This window comes from Ricinus communis, chromosome 5 (assembly GCF_019578655.1).
Source record: "Ricinus communis isolate WT05 ecotype wild-type chromosome 5, ASM1957865v1, whole genome shotgun sequence".
In the NCBI taxonomy this organism is placed as follows: domain Eukaryota; kingdom Viridiplantae; phylum Streptophyta; class Magnoliopsida; order Malpighiales; family Euphorbiaceae; genus Ricinus; species Ricinus communis.
In genome coordinates, this window is record NC_063260.1 from 25964867 (window position 1) to 25990257 (window position 25391).

The 25391-nt window shown below is 33.9% G+C and overlaps 3 protein-coding genes and 1 long non-coding RNA gene across 8 annotated transcripts; 2 read left to right on the top strand and 2 right to left on the bottom strand.

The window, feature by feature from the left end:
* The first annotated feature begins 1492 nt into the window (after positions 1-1492).
* Positions 1493-5040, top strand: LOC8288049 (aluminum-activated malate transporter 9). The gene is made up of 6 exons (XM_002509841.4): positions 1493-2029; positions 2136-2276; positions 2360-2629; positions 2749-2888; positions 2985-3131; positions 4263-5040. Exons 1-6 carry the CDS (start codon positions 1732-1734, stop codon positions 4896-4898), a joined length of 1632 nt encoding a protein of 543 aa, XP_002509887.1. The 5' UTR covers positions 1493-1731; the 3' UTR covers positions 4899-5040.
* A 967-nt stretch (positions 5041-6007) lies between these two features.
* On the bottom strand, positions 6008-12128 carry LOC8287699. 2 transcript variants are annotated; one of them, XM_002509842.4, is made up of 3 exons: positions 11914-12128; positions 9382-9484; positions 6008-8652 (listed from the first exon to the last, which is right to left on the bottom strand). In XM_002509842.4, the coding sequence occupies exon 3, from the start codon at positions 8372-8374 to the stop codon at positions 6341-6343; it is 2034 nt and encodes a 677-aa protein (XP_002509888.2). In that variant the 5' UTR covers positions 8375-8652; positions 9382-9484; positions 11914-12128; the 3' UTR covers positions 6008-6340. The 2 variants fall into 2 exon arrangements, with proteins under 2 accessions (XP_002509888.2, XP_015570773.2); XM_015715287.3 differs by lacking the exon at positions 9382-9484.
* A 659-nt stretch (positions 12129-12787) lies between these two features.
* Positions 12788-17423, top strand: LOC107260887. 2 transcript variants are annotated; one of them, XR_001534893.3, is made up of 3 exons: positions 12927-13825; positions 13945-14017; positions 17205-17423. It is a non-coding gene; the product is annotated as an uncharacterized LOC107260887 (long non-coding RNA). The 2 variants fall into 2 exon arrangements; XR_001534894.3 differs by lacking the exon at positions 17205-17423 and having other exon boundaries at positions 12788-13825; positions 13945-14153.
* Positions 17424-17912: 489 nt separating this feature from the next.
* On the bottom strand, positions 17913-23869 carry LOC8287701 (GDT1-like protein 1, chloroplastic). Of its 3 annotated transcripts, XM_015716373.3 has the most exons (12): positions 23644-23863; positions 23227-23311; positions 22570-22860; positions 22103-22156; positions 21577-21638; positions 21062-21130; positions 20585-20636; positions 20418-20492; positions 20135-20264; positions 19505-19575; positions 19137-19184; positions 17913-18290 (listed from the first exon to the last, which is right to left on the bottom strand). In XM_015716373.3, the coding sequence occupies exons 1-12, from the start codon at positions 23781-23783 to the stop codon at positions 18219-18221; spliced, it is 1149 nt and encodes a 382-aa protein (XP_015571859.1). In that variant the 5' UTR covers positions 23784-23863; the 3' UTR covers positions 17913-18218. The 3 variants fall into 3 exon arrangements, with proteins under 3 accessions (XP_015571859.1, XP_048230311.1, XP_048230310.1); XM_048374354.1 differs by lacking the exon at positions 19505-19575 and having other exon boundaries at positions 23644-23869; XM_048374353.1 differs by lacking the exon at positions 22103-22156 and having other exon boundaries at positions 23644-23864.
* Positions 23870-25391: the final 1522 nt, after the last annotated feature.

Here is a 25391-nt window from a genome sequence, read left to right on the forward strand (position 1 = left end):
ATATATATATATATATATATATATATTATATAAACAGAAACACACTATTTCTTAAAGTAAATAACATATGCCAGTAATATTGAGTTAGAAATAAAAGGGAGACAAGATTCTTACAGACAGCTATAGATTGCATAATCATTACATTAAAGATCTTCTGGCTTGCATTACTTTTAGTCAATCTGTTCTATGAAACATCCATCTTCTGTTATTTTTCTTGAGGTCACCCCATTTTCTCAAGAAAAGAATTAATAAAGAAGAAAAATAACTATATCCTTGAATATATTCCTCAGCTTCTTTCTCAAATTGTTTCTTAGATAACGATGCGTTTCACTAGTAGTTGATCAGTTATCTTTGAGTTAATATGTTGTCAAGATCTACATTAAGTAAAAGGATTAGTATATTTTGAATACAATATGCTAATTCTGAAGCTTTTCATTATGCAGTTTGATTATCTGCCATGACACTGTGAAGTGAATATAAACAAATCACATCTAATTCACTGAAAATTCCAGGCATCTATTCGTCTATAAAGAATTCGTTTGTGAAATACATGCAACGGAGAGAAAAAGAAACTAAAAAAGAAAAGATAGCGATAGAAAAGGAGAATTATCATGGAAGAATAATAGCACAAACACCCTGCTCCTTAGGTAATGAAAGGCATATACCACACATGAATGAACAGATATCTTAGGACATATATTTAGAAAAAGCAAAATTAAAGAATATGTGATACATATATACATATACACACACACGTACGTATGTATGTGTATGTATTTATGTGTATATGCATATAACTAAATTATTGACAATGCTGATGAAGATAGAATTATGAGACAGTTGTTTAATATCAAAAATTTGTGGATCTCTCAAGATAAATCATATATTATGGCCTTCTTGTCTTAGTCAAGGTAATATTCTATAAGAAGAAAGCATGAGATTCTTTTAAATAAAGATTTCACAGCTTGTTCTTAATATATATATAATATTCTGTTACTTTATGGTCTATTACCTGTTTGAGGCAACTTTAAAGAGTTCTGATACAAAGTAGAAGAAGTTGGCATCAGGAATTGACGTTAAAACATTTTCTTTAAAAGAGAAAATTAGTGGAAATGGATAAATGTATAGCTAAACAAGAAAAGCATACGCTACTCGTTAATGAAGAAAAAAAGCTAGAAAGTCCCAGTACTTTTTTCTCAATATACAGGCAAATATGGTTTTAATAGAAGTGAAAAAGGTCCCAGGCAATAGCTAAATATGGGTAGTCCATGCATGTAATTTACATGGTTATTCTAGCCTGCTGTAAATGGTGAAGATATTCAGAAAGAAGCAAACTAACGCAGTGACTGCAATTTTCAGATTCTAATTCCCTATCCATGCAGCAGCATTATTGAGTTAAGCATCTTTTATCCTAAGGATGTTTAGTTCCATTTTCTCTTCTATTATTGTCTTATTATTCTTCTTCTCATCTATATACATATCCTGAGCGGACATATTTTCTTTCCCTCCCTAGTTGCACCTGCACATCTTAGCTTACGTCCTCTACCTCTTTAAATTACACTTCCCTACTCAGACACATCCCACCTTGAAAAACATCAACATTTCTTCTGTTCAGTTCATCATTCTCTTGATATTGAAGAAAGCAAGTTATCTTCCTTCAATAATATACGGGAAATTCGAAGCAGATAAACTGAAAGATTTAGAAGCGCTTCAAAAATTTTTAGTTGGAGAATGAATGGAAAAAAGGGTAGTATCGAAATCAACATTCCATCGATGGCTACCAAAGCCAATAAGCAGATTGAAACTGAAAAGAAAGCTGGAACGGGTGGGTTTTCACTTGAGGCGTGGATTAGGAAAGTATGGGAATTTGCTAAAGAAGATAGCAATAGAGTAACATTCTCATTCAAAGTAGGACTGGCTGTTCTGCTTGTGTCTATGCTGATACTATGCAAAGCGCCTTATGATATCTTTGGCACAAGTATCATCTGGTCTATCCTCACTGTAGCCATCATGTTCGAATATACAGTCGGTATGCTTTATAAATGTTACTTTGGTTTGTGTTTTGTATAACCACCGTAAATGCAATGCCAGTATATAAAAGTGACGTGAGTGCTTTGTGAATTTAATTTCTTAAGGTGCGACTTTCAACCGAGGATTCAATCGAGCACTTGGAAGCTTGCTTGCAGGAATATTGGCTATTGCAGTTGCCCAGTTAGCTCTTAGAAGCGGCAGAGTAGCTGAGCCTATTATCATTGGAATTAGCATCTTCTTGATCGGTATTAACTAACTTCTGGCATACAATCAACAATAGAATGAAACTGAAGTACCACATGCTAACACATGGAACATTTAAATGCAGGGGCTATTACATCATTCATGAAATTATGGCCATCCCTAGTGCCTTATGAGTATGGATTCAGGGTAATACTCTTTACCTACTGCTTGATCATAGTCTCTGGGTATCGCATGGGGAATCCAATTAGAACCGCGATGGATCGCCTCTACTCTATTGCCATTGGAGGGTTTGTAGCAGTACTTGTGAATGTGCTGGTTTTTCCTATATGGGCTGGGGAGCAACTACACAAGGAGCTAGTTAGCAGCTTTAACTCGGTGGCTGACTCTCTTGAAGGTAACTATACATTGACCAAAACATCTTTTGATTCAAGGGTAGGTAGAGTGTAGGAGGGCTACTAAAGGAAGCATAGGTCTAGGAACTAATATCACAGTACTATCTTTCCATGATTTTAGAGTGTGTAAAGAAATATTTAGAAGATGATGGATTAGAGCATCCAGAATTCTCCAAGACTGTAATGGATGAGTTTCCTGACGAGCCAGCTTACAGAAGATGTAAAAGTACACTAAATTCCTCGGCGAAACTTGAATCTTTGGTACGCATATTTATATGAATTTTCTTTCAGCTTTATTTAAATGAAGAAGATAGATTGCATGTATTGACAATAATTATTCCTGGTTTCAATGCGAAGGCATTGGCAGCAAAATGGGAGCCACCACATGGCAGGTTTAAGCACTTCTTCTATCCATGGTCAGAATATGTTAAAGTGGGAGCAGTTCTAAGATATTGTGCTTATGAGGTTATGGCGCTTCATGGTGTCCTACACTCAGAGATTCAGGTATATTTTCCTCTCTCTTTCGTTACTCTTGTCGCGTGCGTTCAGTCTGCGATTTAAGCATTGCTTGCTTGCTAAGTTGTGTAGAGCTACAATTTATCAGTTGGATATTCACGTCCCTTCTTCAGCCGAATCAGATCCTAACTGCATCTAAATATGCTTACAACTGAGGAAATTATGACAAGAGAACGCATAGAATTTAGAAAGGGAAGTGGGACCGCAAACCAATACACTAAAGAATTATACCAAGCATTTGTTCTTTCGATTGGCTTCCATTAAAGAGTGGATTGCACTTGAATGTTGACTCATTGAGTACTAGTGACAACATTATTTACTTTCTGCCACATATCAGTTTAATGTTGTCACAATCTTAACAAGCATAAAGATTCGTATGCCTTGGCTCATTGAAGAATAATAATGATAAATAAAAGAAACTTTCCTCTATATTTGGGAGCCTACAGTGCACTTCCACATAAAAAGCAAATGTCAAAGCATACAAAGTTTGCATGCTCATGCATTTAATGTCCTCCTCACATGTCTTCGAATTAGGAAATAAAAATTTGAGATTCAGTGCATGATACTTTCTGCGTTGCAGTCTCTATAAGGATGCCCTAACACGGGTTAGAAACTGTGTATATGGGAAATTGATTGGATATAATGAAGGGGAAATATATCAGGAACAGGAATTTTAAAATGTGAAATTCTCAGTTGTACTGCACATATTCTATGCCTCGACAATGTAAAGACTATCATATGAAATATAGAGCAGAAAACTAGATGAAAATTTGCCAGTGTACCAAGAGAGCAGATTAATGGCGAGCCATGTTACAAGATGGTTTTCATAGCAGTTGAGTAAATTGAGGGAGATTGCACCTTACCTGTATGCTCCGAATCACCATGCTTCTTTTATCCACCTGTTGATGCATTCTAGCAAAGAAAGTCTTGGCAATTTAGTCAACCAACAGAAGTAGAGATGGAAGCTATAGTTTTCCAGCAGAAAGTTAGGATCATTCTTTAGTGACGAGATAAACTTGCAAATAGTAAATCACATTAAATGTAAATTTGAAACACTCTTTTACAAGAAAATTTCCTAAACGTCATAATTCATTTCAATGTGCTTGTTTTCTTTTGCAGGCGCCTTACAACCTTCGTATCACATTCCAGTCGGAAATTCTAGAAGCAGCTACGCAGGCTGCAGAACTGGTGAGGAACTTGGGCAAAGACATTAGCAATATGCACCATAGCCTCAAAACCATGCTTTTAAAGCAGGTTCACATATCAACTGAGCGACTTCAACGTGCCGTAGACATGCACTCTTATCTACTCACATCTCACTTTGACCCTCCTGACACTACTTCCAAACCATTTTCCAAGTTGTCTAATACTCTTTCTGGGATCCCCTGTGACCTCTCAAATCAACTGCATGAGCCTGACAGCAATTGCTTAGCAAAAGACTTGGATCAAACAAACCAAAGCACGCCGTCAGGATCTCTCGCAGTAGGACAACCTGTGGAGTCTTACCATGAGATGATGAGGAAGCAATCGAGGAGGCTGCATTCATGGCCATCAAGAGAGGTGGACGCGTATGAAGAAGAGGGAGGTCTTCCAGTGGACTTTGTGCCCAGAATGAGGGCATTAGAGAGCACTGCAGCACTATCACTTGCCACATTCACTTCATTGATTATTGAATTTGTTGCTAGGCTTGATCACTTAGTTGAAGCAGTTGATGAGCTTTCAAAGATGGCCAAGTTCAAACATGAGAGTGTATAGAAGGAAATTGTCTGCATATACAGATTTTGATAAGTCACTGATATACAAGAAATACTACTGAAAAAGAAAATGTAGTAAGGGGGAAATGGATTCCAAAAGAAATTGTAATCATCTGAAAATAAAGTTCCAATAATTGAGAAAAGGTATTTTTTTAAGAGTTAAAAACGATCTAATGCATTAAATATCAAAAGCAGACATTATATTATTGGATTTGACAACAGAAGATAGAGTTAGTATTTAGTGCCGAGGAGCCCAATGTGGAAGTACTGTTGCAGCAAATTAGGTTTTGATTTTAATATTATTTTCTTAAATGGGAAATAAAAGAAAGGAACAAGAGACTCCAGCAAAATTCACGACTTCGGAAGACAGTTAAGAGACGGGAGTAGATATATAACAAGACCAAGATTGTTTGGCAGGGAATAGCAATTTTGGAGAAATCAGTTGGACAGAGGCACATGATTCTTATCCATATTCTTAAAGGAAATTATCATGCTCGCTACCTTTGTTTTTGCTTTTGGCAAGATGCAACACTAGAAAAATGAACACCCAAGGTTTTCCTTATTTTCTCTAAAATGATTTAAGAAGGCCATATATGCAGTATAATCCATTTAGGAAAACCAAATTCTTAATATTCCTGCACTGGAAAATCTTGAATTTTAACTGTAGTTATGAGGTATCTAACTATCCATCAGCAGAACTGCTATGGAAAATCCTGTAATGCAAGTAGCGGTAGTGTCTAACTATCAGGAAAATTACTGTTCAGAAGAAAGAAATACTATCAAGAGAAGTGGAAAACCTTGAATTCTAGTTGCAGGTATGAGGTATCTAACTATCCATTAGCAGAAGTGCCCTGGAAAGTCTAATAAAAATAGTAGGTATCTAACCATCCTTGGCAGAAACACCACGTACATTCGGCCATCCAAAAGGAAATCAATTTTTTTATTTTAGGGAGAATAAAAGCAAATCAAACTTGATAATCCAAATTACTAGTCTAATTTTGATCAGGTAAATTCAACAGGAAGACATAGAGGCGAAAACACACCAACGGTAGATGCTCTCTAAAAAATAAGGTATTGCAGAATACGAAAACTATAAAGGCAAAGCGGCAGTAAAGATAATACACAAGATTTATTAATGCCAAAATGTTTGACAACTGACCGACCTTACAGGTAATAACCTGCATACACAACGACCTGCTTAACATATGCAAATATTTACAAGAACACCAGAGACCTGACACAATCTAATTCCCTCCTACTTAATTTATCCAAATTATCACATAAAGGTGGTCAAAGCTCTTATACTTTCTTACCACTTGAACAAATGAATTAGAACCAGTACAGAACACCAACACGCTAGACCAAACAAATAAAGAGAGCAGAAGCATCTTATGAATATCCGCCAATTCCAGATGCCAAATGAACCAAGGGAAAGACGAGATCTTACATCCAGCTCTGAGGCACCATGTAAGTTTTTCTGGGGTCTGATGGATTGCCAGCTACAACGAGGTTGCTGCTTGAGCCAACGCTGGAATCGCCTGCCAGCATTGCCATCAAACTGCCACCATGAACCCTGCCTTCTGGTACAAAGACTGGCATTGATGACATGCCTGCTTCCCCAGCAGGGATATGGGCATTTGGAACTCCAAAATGTTTCAAATCAGTTGATTTGCTTGATGAAGCCCCCATACTAGACCCTAAATTATCAACATTCATATCCTCAGCAATCATAACTTCTTTCATCTTCTCAGTCTGAATACTTTTGGGCTCCTGGATGATGGGTCCCAAGGTGGCACCACCATGGACCCTCTTATCTTGCACCAGGCCACTATGAAGTGCACAGAGACCCTTCTTACCCCTTGCAAATGAATTACAAGGAGCAGTAGGCTGGACACCATATTCTGAGCCAGGATGGCCCCAAGAGCATCTCTTCCCTCCACCATGGGCCTTGCAAAAATCTGTGCTACCCTGGGCGCTTTTGCCACACCCTTCATTCTTGCATCTCTTTCCACCACCATGACGGACGCAAAAATCTGTTCGCCCTCTTGCACTCTTTGTGCACTCAGGTACAGCACACCTCTTGCCACCCCCATGTGCAACACAGAAGTTGGTCCCTCCGTGAACACTCTTCGTACAAACACCACCACCTTGGAAAGCACACCTTTTCCCTCCACCATGGCCCTTACAAAAAGGTGTGCTCCCTTCAGCACCCTTGGTGCATCCTGGAGCTGTGCAGCGTTTACCACCACCATGTGCTTTGCAAAACATAGTGCTACCTTGAGCCCCTTTTGTACATCCCAATGATTGGCATCGACGACCGCCTCCATGGGAAATGCAAAGGCCAGATAGGCCTTCAGCACTTTTTGTGCAATTTTCTTTCTGACATCTCTTTCCCCCACCATGCCTAATACACAATCCTGATTTCCCTCTTGCAGCTCGAGTGCAACCTTCACTGCTGCATCGTCGACCGCCACCATGTGCAATACAAAAATCTGTGCGACCTTCTGCACTTTTTGTGCAACCAAGGAACTCACACCTCCGACCACCTCCATGGGACTTGCAGTACACAGTCCGGCCTTCTGCTCCCTTGTGGCAGCCTGGTTTCTGACACCTTCGCCCACCACCATGAGAAATACAGCGGCCAGAAGCACCTCTGGCTCCCTTTCCACATCCCTCAACCTCACACAACTTGGAATTAGAGCTGCGTTGATGTGGCTGTTGCCGCTGAGTTATCCCAGAAGTACAGGTGACTGAACTTACTGGTGCTGTTATCACACTTGATGAAAGGTCTGGAAGAACAGAAATAGGATCAGAAGTTTTTGGAACCTGGTTGAAGAAGAAGCTTTTGTCCTGCGAAGCAAGTAATGCAATCCCTGTTTTCCAACCACATGATATTGTTCCTTCATCCACACTTGAAGCCCCATAAATAGCATGTCGCATCTCCATGCCAAAGTCAAGAGAAGTGGAGCTTGGATAGATGATAGTAACATCAGATTCAGAAGGCCCTGTAGAAAGACTCAACTCCAAATCAACTTTGGGCTGCAATTCTAGTCCTTTAAGATTGGAATTAGCAGATTTCTTTGGACTGGACATCTTCTCATTGCCAAGATGGAGGGCAAAGTCCAACTCAAGATCTATTGATGACTCCTCATCAGTTTCTTTGGCTGAAGACATTGTAGTGCAAGCAGTTGCTGAGCTCCCCTTACTGTCAGAGGAACTTGATGAGCAGCCCAATCCAAGAGACAAAGAAGAGCCAATATGCTGACCCATGGTTCCGTCTATAAAATTCCATTTTCGTTTAATTCCCTTTGATTGAGATGTGCAACTGACTGAAGAACCAGGGGAATCAAGACGTAAGACAGTATCTGCACAATATTCAGCCACAGGTCCTCCAACTAGCGTCGAACTACCCAAAATTTTGAATGCATTTGATGGACAAGTAGCAGCAAAACCCAAGTTCTGGAATTTGTTCTCCATGAAGCAATGACTAAAATCCAAATTGATTTCCAAACCTAATATCAATATTATTGAACAGTACACCTGACTTCTGGGGTCAAGAAGATTAGCTACAAAACTAGGGTTAGATGTCTCTTAAAGAGAACATCCCACCCCCGCTAACAAATCCAGAAGTATCAGAACGATCCATTTTATTGTAGATTTAACACAAACTTGCTGATTAGTTGCAACTGGAGAGAATGAACATGAACGTGAGTAGCATGTATTCCTTCATAACAACATTGCAGCAACTTATCATCCTGTTTCAAATGTCACATAGTAAGAACAAGATACTGAAGCCTAACCAGAAGTAAATGCAACCATATTCACCACTGTTAAAACTGAAGACATTAACACACATAATCTAACTTTCTTTAATCTACCATCCATAAATTATCAACAGTTTAACACCTCCACCTGATTACTGGCACTTCAAGTTCAAAATAAAGATAATAGAAATTATAGGAACTAAATTTTCTCACTGAATTCCAAGAGATTCAAAGAATCCTAGGAAGTAGTTGTCAAAGAGCTAATTTAGATAAAAGAAAAGCAGATGACAATAGCATAAAAGTAAATCTGAATCAGTGACAGATAAAAGACAATCACAGGACAGCCAAAATGTAACCAAAAGAATTATTTCTCAGTAATATAAATCTTTTCCATACCTCCTGAAAAACCATTCTATTTGAGTAGGAGAATAATTTCATAAAACCAGTTCCTAAAGCTCATGGCATGAATAATCACAAAATCATAGCTGATAAAAAGATATTATAACCGTTAGGCATCCCAGGAAAATTTAATGCAGAAAAGAACAATGTAAGAAGACACATGTGATACTAAAGCTCTTTAAGTGATTAATTAATAATTTGGTTTGGCAATTTTAACATAATCTGATTGCTTCCAATTAAAAACAAAAATATAATTGATTTTATATTTTCAAAATTCTGAAAGATATAGACAATATTAAAGATATCCTTGAGAAATTTTACCAAATTGGGAAAGAAAAAAGTTGAACAAACTTTTCTTCCTGCACCAGAAGTATTGCAAGTACTGAACACAATAACAGGCAACAGTGGAGAGGCACCTCGAGTTCTAGGAAATAAGAGAAAAATTCAGTAATAGAACAATCAGCACAATAGATCTATTGACTAGCCAATGAATTAACTGACATTTGAAGGAAGTTAACTGAATGCTCAAGGGAGGAGGCCAAAATTAAAAAAATAAATAAATAAATAAAATAGAAGGTCAAAAACAGCAATTGTTCTTGTCTTATGCAATTAAGAAGAGGGGGCCAAAAAAAAAAAAAACGGAAACTATACATTTCCTCATGCAATCATGAAGACTATCATACAAGACCTCAATCTGTTCCAATATAAAAATTAATTAAATAAATAATTAGCAGCCAAATTTCGGAAAGAAACAGAGAATAGACATTCCGTTCCTTAATTCATCATCTAAACAGCTAGACTTGATAAATAATCAGATAAGCCAGATATTGGTGTGATAGTTTTCTCTTTCAGAACAACCTGAAAAATCAGCCATCATTACTATTTTGATTCTCCGGTTAGCAACCACCAAAAGTATAAAATCTGTTAAGACAGTTTCATCACTTAGGAGACACTGAGAGCAAATACAAGAATATCAAACTAAAAATAAAAGTAAATTGAAATAAATATATTCTCTGCAGATTCAGGAGCAATCTGAGTTCAGCACTAGACATGGGTAAAAAACAATTGTATCCAATGTGCTGGTTGTAGCTGTTCTCCCTTTTTTCCTCCCCATCTCTCCTCAGAAATATTTTTCCTACCAAAAGCAGCACTTGCTTGGAGGAACATAGTCCTAATAGTATGAAAATTACTAAGAATATTCCCCTCTCGGAACAAGAAAAGCACCGCATTCAAAAGCAGCAGGGAAAATTACAACATAGCCTCCATGCTGCCATCAATGGGTGGAAACAGAATCTTCTGAAGAAAAATAATCAAAGCTTCCACAGGTAAACCGAGTTCTATGATTAAACGTTCTCCTTTCACTGGGTTCCACTGTCCGATACTATGATGAGCAAGGCAAAAGTACAACACTACAGTAACACGGGATGTTTATTTCCAGCTAATCCTACAGAGCATATATATGGCTCTGCAAAGCTGTTGCTAAGAAAAATTAAAGCTGTTAAGTCTTGCGATCAAATCACTAGAGTTTATTAAGGCAAAGTATCTATCCGACAGCTTGAAACATTCATTTGGGAATCTGGGATCAATCAATGAAAGTCATCATTTCTCAGAAACCAAACTTTTCTTTCTTTGGACTCATAGCAAGTCGATAACAAGTAGCGTAAAAAACATAAGGCGTCAATTAAAAATACATGTAATAACAACTAACACTTTGAAACTAACACTTTGAAATAGATCATAGGAATAAACCAAAGGAAAACAAAAAAAAATCTAACCATGTGTTTGGAATGAAGGAATTTGAATTTGATTATACACATACTTACATTCATGAATCTACTTAGGTTCAGAAATGCGGAAAGAAAAAAAAGCTATTTAGGTGTGAACTTAAAATACCATCAGCTGCATTTCAAACCCACATCAAATGAGTTTTCGACTCTAATCGTGAATTAATCTTGTATTTATGAATCTACCTGATTAAAAGAGCAGATAATAACTTTGATTTAGACGGATTATGCTAAAATCAAATCCAAAATATCTCATTATATGAGAAAATAGAATAGAAGTTAAGCACTTAAAATGCATGCATTTTCAATTGCAAACAAAATTCAATCAAAAAAATGAAGCGCACTCAAAATTCCAAGAAAAACAGAAAAGAAACTGTACATAGTTAGAGATCTATAAAAACAAAGGAAATAAGAGATCTGGAGTAAATTATGTGAAAATGAAGAATATTAAAAAAAAAAAAAAAAGAAGAAGGATTCGCTAGAAAACTATGCATCTAAAAGCTAAGAGCATTACAGAAAACAATGGATCAACTAAAACAAGGTCACCCTTTTGAACATAGAACAGATTCTTTTCGTACAAAAACACATCAAACGATAATACTTTTTTTGCAAAAAGGAACACAAAGAAAACAGCTTTTATCACAGTTTTGTGTTTTTGTAAAAGTAGCAACTAGATATGACAATTCTAAACATCTTATTACTGAATAAGCTGAATTACATAGAAATTAAAAAAAAAAAATCCACTCATAACATTAAAAAAGAAAAATAGAAGCGGTTCTCTATTTGACTGCTAATATAATTGAAGAAACAAGAAACAAAAAATAAGCAAAAGAAATTAGCAAATTTTGATTCATTAGCCACCTTAGCATGAATTCCACCTTAGCATGGAATTCGCAGCTCAATATATTTAACTTTAATTGAAAAAAAAAATACCATCTCTTATAAAATAACAGAGCATATGCAATTCGAATTTCGAATAAAAAGCTTAAATTGAATAAAAATGGACAATTTAGGAGAGAAAATGATAAGATTTTAAAAGATATAATTATTGTAAATTAAAGAGCTTTACCTTATAATTCAATTAAAATCGAAGAAACAATCGGTGAGATGGGGTTGTACGGATCTTTGAAAAATAGGTTTTCTATTAGGACTTAAGCGCGGTGGCGGTGGCGGCGGTTGGGAGAAAAGTTGGGACGAGGCGGAGAGAAAAAGCGAAACGCTAATACATGAGAGAGAGAGAGGGGAGTGTGTGTGGGGTGGGAAATAACGAATTGGTGGGGAAAGAAAGAAAGAGAGAGAGAGAGAGTGTGTGTGTGTGAGTGTTGCACGTGTTAAAGAAAAGGGGATCACACGTGCCAATACCCTGAGTTTATTTTTTTTTTTATAATTGAAATGAAAATAGAAAGTATTATTTGTCAGGGGATGGTTTTGATGTTCTCGCAGGCATCTAAACTAAACTGATCTGTCACCTCCACTATACAGTTTGGCAATTTCAATTGCAATGCAAGAGTTAAACATTTCCCTTATTTTCTTTCCACATATCTAAAGAAATATGTACTGATGATTTGGGACTTTAAGCTTTTCTACATAGCTTATGAATAGTTATAATCAAGCAAAGAAAAATAGTCGACGCTGTTTATTTTTTTGTCAAGTAATAAGTAACTTGCTATAATTGGCTATCGTTTGATTGCTGCACCATAAAAGATAATAATGCATCACGTTGAAGACTGTGTTTGGTAGAGATTAAGAATAATGATTAGTGATTGAAAATTGGTAAAAGAAATAAGGATTAAAAATGGTAAGTGTGATATTTGAGGAGTAATAATCAAACAGTAATATTAACCTTCTCTGGCACATGTAACTGAAAACAGTATAATTATAATATAAATTTATATTCTTAAATAAAATAATTGATATATGATTATAATTAATATTATTTAAAATAATATATAAAATATTATATTATATTATTGGAAAAAGCTTCTGTCTTCTGCTCATAACAAAAAGACTTTGGTTTACCAATACCAAATTAGTTTATATTATTAATTAAAAATATGATAATCCATTATCTTGATAAGAGCAATATGTAATTATTTGCAAAGGAAAACTTGGTAAGATTTCATTTTTCGAGGATTTAGACTACTAAATTTGATATACATGCCAGACCCATTGAATGTAGACAAATTGCTGAACGTGGTTCATTGCAATTTTAAAAAATCTTCAAAAAAAAAAAGAAAATAGAAAAGAAAATGTAACGTAAATGATGACGAAACTCGAGTCATTAGATTCCAGTGGCAGCATCGAAACTCCAGTGAAAATAAAAGGTCAAGTTAAGTAGCGCGTGGCGAAACGAGACCGAAAATTTGAGAGAAAGGGTCCCGCCATCCGAGACGTGGACGAGACATGACGTTTTGATTTTGTAACTAAAAGTCGGCAGCGTCTCGTCACCGTTCTTGGTGCCCTCTTGCAGGGCTCACAATCAACCCCACTCTTCCACGCGCTTAGTTCTACGTCGAAAACAGAGACCGACGGCCACCATTCTCTTCCAGTCCCACAAAAACCACGCGCCTCTTACCTATCCAAACACTGTTTGTCAATTTTGTTTCGGGTCTTTTCCTTATTACAGCGGCTTTCCCTTGTCACTTTCAACGCCACATCGCTGCCGCGTCCTGTTTTTGACTTTTGCCACTGTGGTAACCTGCCCGCGTGAATATTTCTAGCTTCAGCATTGAATAATGATTTCAGCCATTTCTGGCCAAATTTCCTCCTCAATCTCTATTCTCTTTATGCTTTATTTATAAATAATCTTTGGTACTCCCGTCCAATAATAGATAGCAGATATCTTTAGTTTTCTTTTGTTGATTCTGTTTAAATAAACCTGCAGTCCTTTGAAGAAATCTTGAATCTCCTTTTTAACTTCTCTTTGTACAAGAAATCAGTCAAAGAGTTTTGATCGATGATCATGGTGACGTTGGTTTTGGGTAACATTCATAAATCCGTTGGCTTTTGCAGTTTTACATTTGACTCTTCTTTCTCATTTATGAAATATATACAGGTGTGTGCATGTGTGTTTTATTTGTGATTACTCCATAACCTGCAGGGGAATTCTTTGGTGCTTGAGCTAAACAACCGTATGAAGAAGATGAAGACCCCATCTGCCATGCTTACAAGTGGTACATGAATTTCACATTTTCCTTGGAGTGGGAGGTTTTAAGTTTTGTTGCACTTGCTTTGCCTAATTAATATGGTTGAATTTGTGATTTCTTGAATATTTCATCATGCAATGAAGTGATGTTTCTTTATGGATTATTAAGAAGAAAAAAAAGATAAAAAAGATTTTTAATTTTTGGATACCTAATAAATGAATGCAGCTCACAGCTGATAACCGATAAATTAAACTGTTTGGTAGAATTTTATTAGTAGTGGCTATTAGTACGTTAAATGATTATAAAAACTAAAATTTTTCATTAAATATATTTTATTTTATTATTTATGTTTAATAATTTAAATTAATAAAAATAATTTATAATAATTAAAAGTTTTATAGTTATTAAAAATATTTTAAATTTAAATTTAAATTTTACTAATAAAAATTTCTTATTTTAAATATTATAACTTAAAATATTATTATTATTATTTAGTTATTAAAATAATCTCAAAATAATAATTATTTATTTTAAAATATAAAAATTTGATTATATGATATCAATTTAAAATAGATTATAGTTAATAAGTTTAATAATGATGATAGTGTCCATATAAAATAAAAAATAAAATCAACTGGTAAAAAAATTCTAAAATAAAATTGACACAATTAGCAGTTGATTGAGACTTAAATCTTTACTAAAAACTTTAATATAGTTGTTCAATCAAACCTGTGAACTAAATATCCTTTTAAAATATGTGACAATTGATTGTAATAACCAATCATTTTAAACAGGATAAAAATAAGTTAATTTTTAAGTATTTAAATCATTTAAAAATGCCTCAACAAAATGAAACTTAAATGAGGCCGATATATGTGGCGTAATAATATTGTATATAACAAACTTCTAATTTTCATTCATTAAACAAAATCGCCAAAGTTATAAGCCTTTCAATTAACAAAAATAGCTATAAGTTCTAAAGACTTGCAGCAAAGATCAATATACACTCGTGCATTTTGTTAGCCATAGTCCAAACCTAATTTTAAAATGTGAACACGTAAATAACTTTGATTACATTTGCATATGAATCTAATCTACTTATGTTTTAATCTTATTGATCTATATTTTCTATTAAAATAATTATATTCTAATCTTACTCAAAATCAAAATATATATCACCTAATTATAGATTAACTATCTATTTTGAAACGACACATAATGCATTCTAGCTTTTGATTACTTCGACAAAGATAATCATATTTAAGCACTTTACATATGTTAATCTCAATTTTGTTAACTAATCTCTTAAAAAAATTTCTTAACTTTAATACCACCTTCTATCGATAGTCAACACTATCTTTAATCAATTTTGGAAACTTAAATTAGCATTTTTAATGAAAATGAGATTGTAATTTGAATTTCTAATCCAAAATTTGGATTAATGGAAGGGTATATTAGGTAATATATATTATTTAATATTTGAAAGTATAATTCTACCCTTAATTAACTATTGAGAAAAAACTAAATAAGACTTCTAAGTAATGATTCATTGTCCAATGTAAACTTGCACAATTAGAATAAAGAAAATTATATATATATAGTATAATTGCAATTAGGAGCAGAACAAATGAGTCACAAACATTAAAAGCGTGGGCAGCATATCTATTATAGGAAACCACAAAAGTATCTAATAAGTGCAGTTTATTTTCTGTATTTAAAATATATATTTTATTTAATATAAAATACTCAAGATAATATATCTACACATAAAAATAGCGGAGCCATTTCCTTCGTAAATGAGGAAATCATAATGTATTGGAAATAGAGAAAAGAGCACAGGTAAGCTAAACATACTTATTCAATCTTAATTGGTATATATAATAAAAAAAATCTTAAATTTATATCAATTAGTTGTTTATAGATATAATTTAATAATTTTTTTTAGTAATTATATTAATTTATAATATTTTAAAAAGTAACAATAAATTAATTATTTTTAATTATTTTTAATTTTTTTTTAAAATTTTGAAATCTTATTAATACAATAATACAAAAATTATTTTAATAATTTAATTATATTATTATATAAAATAATACTATCAATATAATTGATATTACTATTTTTAAAATTAAAAATTATTTTATAATTAGAAATATTAATTTATTATTTTTAAAAAATTTATTATTTAATTATAAATTAATTTATTAATTAATATATTATTAAAATATAATTAATATGTTTCTTAGAATAATTATTATCTAATTAAAAATTAATTATTATTTAATTAAAAAATTAATTAATTATTAATTTATTAATTTTTAAGATTATAATTAGTAATTAATTAGACATGTAATTTATTAATAAATAAATTAATAAATAAAATCATATTATATGTAAGCTTGAATTTCAAGTGTCAAAATAAATATATATGTTAAAATAAAAATTATATATATCAATTTTTTTTAAGTTTTATATATATATATATACACACGATTTTGCCACGTTGGTTACCATATTCAATAGCTGCGTGGCTACCATATTCGATAGCCGTTCGATCTAAATTCCACTGTCCTTGTCTTTTTCCTTCTGAAACAAATAATTATGAAATCTATTTTTAGTCAATAAATCTTGAATGGTGGAACATAGAAAAGTACTAAGACCTAAGGTTCGTATATCCGATATAGATATAAATGTTTACTAATTACCTGTCTAATGAGCCGTGATTATAAAATAGAATCTTTTTATATTCTTATAATAATAAAAACTTCACCCAATAACAATTGTTTCTCTCACTTTAAAAAAAGAAAAAAGAAAAATACAAATTGAAGAGAAAATTGAAATTGAAAACTTTATTAAATTGAGATATGCACATCAGGTTAACTCCACTTAAACAAGGGCTCAAGCGTATTTTGTCATCTAAATCAATTGAGGTAAAGGACAAAAGGGAATAAAGAATATAAAATATATAAATATCAGTACATTAGGAAATGTTAGTGGAAAGGGTCGACGACTGATGTTTCCCAAGGATTTTCTATGAATATGCTCTTTAATATTCGTTTCTTTTTCTTTTCTTTCCTTACTTTCTTAAGCTCCACGTGCAATGTTTCATGTGCCCAACAATTAAAATAGTACCATGAGTTCTGCTGTCGTGGACAAGAAAAATAACAAAAAGAAAAAAAATATAATTATTGATATGCATGTTGTCTTTATCAGTTGTTCGAAGATCACAGGCACTGGGGGCATCTTTGCTTAAAGGACCCACAAGATCTTCTTCCCTATGAAGTCGTTTCTCGTTCATTGAAGGCACATAAGGATGTTAGCTTTTTCTTTTCTCAAAATTATCGTTTCCTATTATTGATCACGTCAGAGAAATTCATGGACACAGAGAATCCAATAATGAAGGAACAATAAAAGGACTGTTCTGTTAATTCATCAAGCCTCATATTGAATAATAATAATAATAAAAAAAAAGAAATTATATGCACCTTCAAAATGATTTAATTTGTATATAAATTCTTTTTATTTTTCGTCAGAATTTATATTATTATATTACCCAAAAGAAAAAAAAGGAGACAAGGAGTTGTGTTTTTACTTTCATGACATCTCTAATTACCATTTGTTTATAGAGATACAGCCAAATTCTTTCATCTTGAAGAGTTGGAGCAATTGAAGAAAGTGGAGAAACATTTGGACAGATCAGCAAACGTACAAAGAAAAAGTAGGAAAATTGGGCGACCCAAAAAGAAAAAAAAAAAGTCTAAAGTGGGGTTTGTATCATCCTTTCAGTCTTGACTTTATGATTTGATTCTCTTGTAAAGTTTTTATGGATGGCCATGGCTATCCCACGCCTGCCAAAATCTGCAACCTTCTTTCCTCCACCCTTGAATTTGTACTAATTCTTGCCCCACATCACAAAAAGAGTTTGAGAAAAATAATTTTACAGATTTAAAAACAGAAAAAGGTACAATATCTCTGCTTATAATCAAGCAACAAGTCACAAGCAACAACATAATACAGCCATCCCCTCTTGTTTAGTTCAAGGTTTTGGATTCAACTTTTGTCTAGAACAAGAACAAATCACTAACCTATTCATACAGTCTGACCTCAACATTCCAATTTGAGGATAAAAGAAAAAAAAAAAAAAAAAAGAAGAAGCTTCAGATGTGAAAGGCAATGTCAAACTATAAGGTTTATAAACATATGAATTTGAATGGTTCTCGTCTAACTTTAATTCACAATCTCAATCAAAGTTATTGCAGCAAAGACGAGAAAAAGAACGCCTCCGATGTATGAAATAACCTGTCCAAGAAATAGAATTTAGTTTCCTTAATGCATAGAACATGAAAGGGATATTTCTACGTGATATGTTCTGTTTCTGGAAGACATTAATGCTTTACTCATCAGGAAATCATATCAAGCTAGGAAGATAGTACTAAAAAGATGCATAACCCCACTACCTTAGATATTCCAACCGGACAAAGTCCTATGGGATAATGTGTATGTGGTTGCCTGATCATGTTTGTCCAACTAGGGCACTTTTTTGTGGTACAAATACCATGATGGTGCCAACTTAACATTTTGTACTAGACAATTTGTATCAAAGTATAAATGAAATCTACTAGCTGGATTCGAAGTAGCAGTAATTGGCTCCATTACAACTTTCATTGCACCACATAGAAATCAAAGATCTACTGCATCCTTTTTTCCCATGCTAGCAGGATGCAATGTCTCCTGGAAATAAAATTCGAAAGAGAGACTGCTACATTTCTTTAAAAGTCAAAAGGATATGGTGGCTCTAGTTTTTCTGTTTTATTCCTTCTTGAAAATGTAGCTCTAAACTGGTAAAACATAACAAAGTTGTTCAACCCCAACTAATTTCGGACAATGAGTTTATGCAGAATTCTGATAGCAAATTATGCAGGAATGAGTATTATTCTACCAATTATGTAAACTAGAAAGCTAATAAAGTTTCAACTTTGACTCACGCCTAGATAATTTTCAAAAATGTTTTGTTAAAGACAATAAGAAAGGTACATTAAAGCCAGAAATTCGTAGCTCCACAGAATAAAAACAATAGAGAAAGGGGAGTTTGCAACAAAATTACTATTTTCATTGGAGATAATATTGTTGAAAGTTCAAATCTACCTTTTCTGATAACAATGTCCCAAGTAAAGAACCTCCTAAAACTGCAATCTGTACAGAAAAAGGATAATGAAAAGTTAGCAAGGAAGATATTGTCAATTTTCAAATGGAATAAAGTTTACATACAAACAAGTTAAAAAGAAAAGTGGAATAAAATCAGCTGAATTCACAAAAGGAAAAACATTTTGCAGTAACAAAATTATCACTGTTAAACAAATATTTACTTGAAGTACAATGAATACTTATAGACTGACTGATATTACACCGTTGGCCTCATAGAGCATTTCCTAAAGCAGAATGGTTGTTTATTTTACATAAGAACTTTCAGTTTATGCTTATGTGAGAGCCTATTATGTTCTGATAGTAGTTACCAAAGTTGCAACACCATGACCAGCCAAGGCTCCACCGATGACACCGAGAGGTGAAGAGGCTGCTGCAAGGGCTGCATAAGAAGGGGGAAACTCCATTAGCAACAACAAGGTAATAGCCAGGCCTGCATTGGGGCAATGGGATTGGAGATTTTCCATATTCAGGCTAGCAATGACAAGCCTACTCTATCAACGAAGCAACTTTACCATTGATCTATTCTACATTATAAAAACGGCCTCCTCTTTTTCTTATAAACGGAACTATTTGTATTTTCATATTTATGCAGGTACATATTGCCATTATCACCATTTAAGTAATCTGTTATATTTTCTGGTGAATTCAATTTTAGTCCTTGTAACCACGCAGTTGCAGAAGATAATTTCACCTTCAACTGCAAGTAATTGGAGATTGTGCTACTCAAGCTCAGATGTGTCTGCAAGTGCCTTTATGTCAAGTATTCAAATAAGTTCATTACTGACATACAGATGGAAAAATTGGCAAACTATTAAGGGCACAATCATCTCCAATATTTGGGGGTATAATGAAGAACTAGAAATAAAGAATTTTTATCAGAATCTCTTATAGTATACTATACAATCTGATCAGTATAAACTTTAAGCCCTGTGACTCACCTATTGTGGAGAAAAATGATTTGTCCCCCCATTCAGCGACAAAAACTAAGACGAAAGTGCTGATAATGGTGCTAGCAGCAGCTAAAATCCCAGCACCATTTCCTGAGAACTCTGAAACTGCTAGTTCTGCCTAGTTCAGAGCATAGAAATAATAGCAATCAAATTAACTCTTAACAGAAATAAGTAACAGGAAGACATTTTCATGAATCTGAGCAAACAGTAATTCTAAATTCCACAGCAGGTTAACTCTGTATAGGTCGTAAAGTGAAATTGAAACATTTACCTCTTTTTGTTCATCTTCTGCTTTTAGACCATCGCCTGAGCTGGCATCAATGAGTGTTGAAACCCCAAAATATACCTGAATTATCTAACATTAGCCCTGTATGCTCTTTAAATCTTAATAGATCTCTCAGACTTTGTCTTTTGAATAAATGAGACAAAAACATTTACCAAAAGGCAGACTGCAGCAATATCATCAACAGGCAAATCAGTCTCACCCAACCTGCATAGCAGTGGACGATATTAGAGTGAAAATTCACAGATTAATAAGAGTTTCAAGGACATATTAAGTGAAAAATGGCCAAGCAAAGTGGACTGCAGAGGAAAAATGATACGTCTGGAATCCACACTACCACAACCCACTCTTCCCCAGCTGGAGCAATAAAAAAGAGAACTAACTAAAGAAAGTTTCTATCAAATTAAAGCAAGCATAATCTCTTCAATATGTTCTATTTCTTTAGAGAAGTTAGGTAGCATGGATGATTTTCTAATTATCTGAATGTTGCGTGGTAGAAATTCCAGGTAAATCCAATTGAATAATGTCTTTTTCTCTCACATACCCAGCAACTAATAGAATGCCATTTATGGCATATTCATTACAAGTCCATGAGTTCCTAAAGCAGATGAGTCTCGACTCAAGAGAAATACCTGAATGGAAGGATTTCATCAACATAGTGAAAAGTTCTTCCAAGAACCACAGATATGATAGTCATTACCCTGCCAACATATGAATACTTCTGTAAAAATCAACATCTTTATTTCCATATTAGCGAACTAAATAAATGCTGCTATAAATAAAAGGTCATTCGCCCGTTCAAATTGTAGAACAGCTTCACCAAGACATTCTATGCCATATTAGATTTGATCATAAGAAGATGAGAAAGAATATGCACAAACAAATATGATTGTTTCATGTAGAAGAAATTACTGAGCCACGTGCCCAACTGTGCATGAGATTTCATGTTCAGACTACAGACTCCATGTTTATTGATATTAACCTACAGCGTTTTACATGAGATTTCATGTAGTATTCCAATTATCTTGACATGAAAATCAAATGCTCAACAAATTCATTTATCCTATACACCTACTTAATTTATTATCATAAACTTAAATATTCAAAGGACATCCAAATCACCATTCTTGTGGGCAGGAAAACATACGCAAGTGCACCAAAGGTCCCAGTGAAAACAGTGGCAGCAGAATTTCTAGCAGCTAAAAGTGCCTGCACAGGACGTAATAAAAAAATGAGCTTCATGTTCTCAAAATTTTATCTTCAGAAGGACACCGGAAACTTTCATTTTGTGCATATGGAAACAACATATAATTGGAGAATGTAGATATTAAGCTATAAGGTATTAGTTTTTATTGGTCCTTTTGAGTCATGGCATCTTTTCCCAACTTCTGTGTTTCTCTGGTAGATTAAGATTAAAATATAGACAACAACCTGTTTATAAATAAATCATTTGTGATGTTACCATTCATTAGAGAATTGGAAAGTTGCAGAGAGGAAAAATATTAAAGTATCTGATATCTAGTCTAGCCAACACAATTATGCGATTTGACAGAACAAGCGCATCCTAAATTGGTCTTTTCTTGCCAAAATGCAGGGATTCACGCTCATATAGTAGCATCCGGAATAGCTAAATGATGGATTGAGCTTCACATAAAATACAACTTCAATCTCACCGCTATGAAAAAGGTCTTGTCACCCAGTTCTGAGAAAAATATCAGCAAGAATGCCTGTAATCCAAGGAGAAAAGAGGATACAGAAGAGTGAATTCAAGTTTTTAGTGCCTTAGGTGCAAATTTCTGTATGAAGTATATCTGGTGAAAAGAGAAGTGAACCATGTGTTTCTTCCAGAATTTACAGGAATGCAATGAGCATTCTGAAATTGATAATTTTTCCTATGATGCATATATGTATCTTAGTTTTGATACTAAAAAGTAAAAATTTTCATCATTAGAAAAGGTTACTTAAAGAGTATATGTTGCAAGATAAAAAAAACTCGCTCATTATGGCACATATGATTCACCATATCCATGCAAACTAATTAAATCGGATAATTGTGCTTGATTAAGAAAAAGTAATGCTCGATGTTTAACTTGCAAATTAAAATGGAAGAACTAAAAGGTATAGGGGAGATTTTCCTAACTGAAGCAAAACCTGTGCTAATATCACCAAGGTCTCCCAAATAAGGAATTGACTGTGATCCAACAGCAATATCTGTTCCTGCAAATGCTTGTTGAGAGCCTTGAAATGTTAGATATCCAACTAGAAGCATAAACTTCAGCAAACCACCATATGATGTAGTGGACGCCGCTACTTCATCCTCCTTTATAGATTTAACCTTCGTGGACAACTTATCCAAGAAACAAATATCATCCAAAACTGGCATCGATTCTCTGCTTGCTTGGAAGTTCTGGCAATCAAGGCCCCTAACCTCCTGTGTCAAACCCATAATACATCACAAGAGAAATTGAAATGAAGGCAGGGATTTGTCATCAGCAAATTGTTTAATAAAATTTCATGATTTTCCTAGCAATTAACTAATATAAAGAGCAAAAACATCAATTACAGAGATTTTCTCTTAGTATAAAGAAATTATTAGGTGATAGAGTTGTTTAGCGCGAGATTGAATCCTTGGGTGAAAACATCAGTCGGTGCCTCTTAGTAACAAAGAGAACTAGTAATTGAATTTTCATTGAAAGATTCAGTATAGCAACTTGTTATAATTTAAGCTACTCCAGGAAGACCATCAGAAACCAAGATATTGACTTTCAGTAAAAGAATAAGAAAAAGGAAACCTTACAAGACCATTAAAATTCTTGGAAACCATTGGCAGAAAATGTCTAAATGCCTCCTGGATTGAGTATTCACACCATTGTCTTGAATATCTACACGTGAAATTTTGGTTAGATATCTGTTCCAAATTTAGAAATGTACCATCTACTTGCTTTATTACAACATTTGGAAATGGAAATTCAGCTAGAGTCAACGTTTTAGCAATATCAGATACTCAATGGGTGTAGCTATCCAGTTACCCCATGCAATTCAATCAAAACTACATTACCCACATCAGTTTAATATTCTTATCATTGTCTTCTGCCCGATAAAAAAAATGCAAGAATGTGAACAATTACTATTTCTTGCAAGAATTTGAAGCTCCAAAAAGAGAAAGAAATCATAGTAGAAGAAAGGAGAATTAACAAAAACAAGAAAGACTTACCTTGAGAAAGTAAGACATGGGTTGCGAAAAGAAAGCTTGGAACTTCGTTTCTTGGAAAAAGAATTCAATGGAAGTAGGCTAACAGGTTTAGGACATGGAGGCAGTCTCAGAGCCGACTCTGAGAGCGTTATACTTCGCATTTCTTTCTCTCAAAGTCTTTCCTCTGTATTTGGCTGTCTCTGGTCCTTTCGTTCTTTATTTGTTTTGCATAGGATGATAAGAGTTTTGATGGATAAGCTAGCCATCTGTGTGTACACATGGCGCCAATATGATTTCTTTTCTTTAATTTCGTGCACCATTTTATGTGCTTATTTTTCTTGCACGGCTTTCTTCTTTCGGGCTTAAAGCCTCAAGATTGAGTTGGGCTATTTGTAAACCCATTGGATGCCATTTATTGGATAATATATCCATTAAAAATTGGGTTGCTAATTCTAAGCTGCACTAGTTTAATTACACACGTGATTTGTCATACTGGATTTATGGTCACATATTTGTCATCGAGACGGTAATAAATGTCGTCAATAGATATGGCAGCGTCACCTCATCATACATAGATCTAACAGGCAAAGAATTACATTAAAAAATTGGAAACTCAACATCTTATGAGTAATGAGATTATTAATTTTTTTTATTATATAATGTGATTATTCTGCTGATGAACTTATCATTTCATTACTATTCGGTTGCATAGAACTAATTTAACTCAAATTTGATAATTTCTTTTTATTTTAAAATTCAAACTCGGTTCGTAATTAATTCAATATTTTATATAAATAAGCTAAATTCTAATCTGACTTATAAATTAGTTCAATATTTATATAAATAAAATAAATTCGAGATCGACTCATACATAAACTCACACTCAAGCTCAAAATAAAAGCTATAGCTTATAAAATGTGTTATTGTAAATTTTATAATTGTAACTAAATTATATATAAAATAGAATATGCATTTGAATTTTAGAATCTAAATAACTAAACTAAATCATTAATATAAAAATAAAAATAAATTCAACTCGTGAGCTCATAAACGAGTCAACTCACAAGTTAGTGTTGAAGAAGCCCCAATACCTGTTGAAGACACACCAAAACCACCAGACCATGGCAACAATGTTCAACAAAAAATCAGTAAGGACCAGCGGTCTTTGTTGTTGGATATAACCTCGAACTTGATCATCACGGGCCTATTAGGGAAAAGGAGCAACACTCTCCCTAAGGGAAAAAAACATACCTTCCCTAAGCTAGAATTGAGCGTTGGAGTGCAACAAGCAGCAAGAAATAGCAATAAAACCGTTGCATTCAAAAACTAGTATATAACAGGATACTCATTTCTCATGTAATCTCAGAATACTAACAATTACTGTATATTCATCATTGATAATAGAAACTTAAATTCATCATGGTATCAGAGCAGGAATGATCCTGTCATCCCTTACCCAAACAATCAAAATCCCAACCAAAAACTCAGCCAACCAAAATTCTCATCATGTCTCAAAACGATCTTACCAAACTCACCAACATCACATTAGCAGGCAATCAAAATTATTTCCAATGGTCGAGAGCAGTATACATCGGCCTCAGTGGAAGGAAGAAATTAGGGTTCATCACAGGGACCCGAAAGAAGCCACAGCTAATCAACCCCAATCAACCAACAAAAGAAGAGATTGAGGCAATCGAAGATTGGCAGACGACTGATCATATGGTCATGTCCCTTTTGACCAACACGATCGAGCCTCAGATTGCCAGACT

What these genes read in the sequence shown, in the direction of transcription:
- LOC8288049 (XM_002509841.4), top strand. Translation starts at nt 1,732, where the DNA reads ATGAATGGAAAAAAGGGTAGTATCGAAATCAACATTCCATCGATGGCT. An exon ending in CATGTTCGAATATACAGTCG is followed by an intron (nt 2,030 to 2,135) that starts GTATGCTTTATA and finishes TAATTTCTTAAG; the next exon opens with GTGCGACTTTCAACCGAGGA. An exon ending in CGGCGAAACTTGAATCTTTG is followed by an intron (nt 2,889 to 2,984) that starts GTACGCATATTT and finishes TTCAATGCGAAG; the next exon opens with GCATTGGCAGCAAAATGGGA.
- LOC8287699 (XM_015715287.3), bottom strand. Translation starts at nt 8,374, where the DNA reads ATGGAGAACAAATTCCAGAACTTGGGTTTTGCTGCTACTTGTCCATCA.
- LOC8287701 (XM_015716373.3), bottom strand. Translation starts at nt 23,783, where the DNA reads ATGCGAAGTATAACGCTCTCAGAGTCGGCTCTGAGACTGCCTCCATGT. An exon ending in TTAGCACAGGTTTTGCTTCA is followed by an intron (nt 22,157 to 22,569) that starts GTTAGGAAAATC and finishes CTTGGATTACAG; the next exon opens with GCATTCTTGCTGATATTTTT. An exon ending in TTGCTGCAGTCTGCCTTTTG is followed by an intron (nt 20,493 to 20,584) that starts GTAAATGTTTTT and finishes TAGATAATTCAG; the next exon opens with GTATATTTTGGGGTTTCAAC.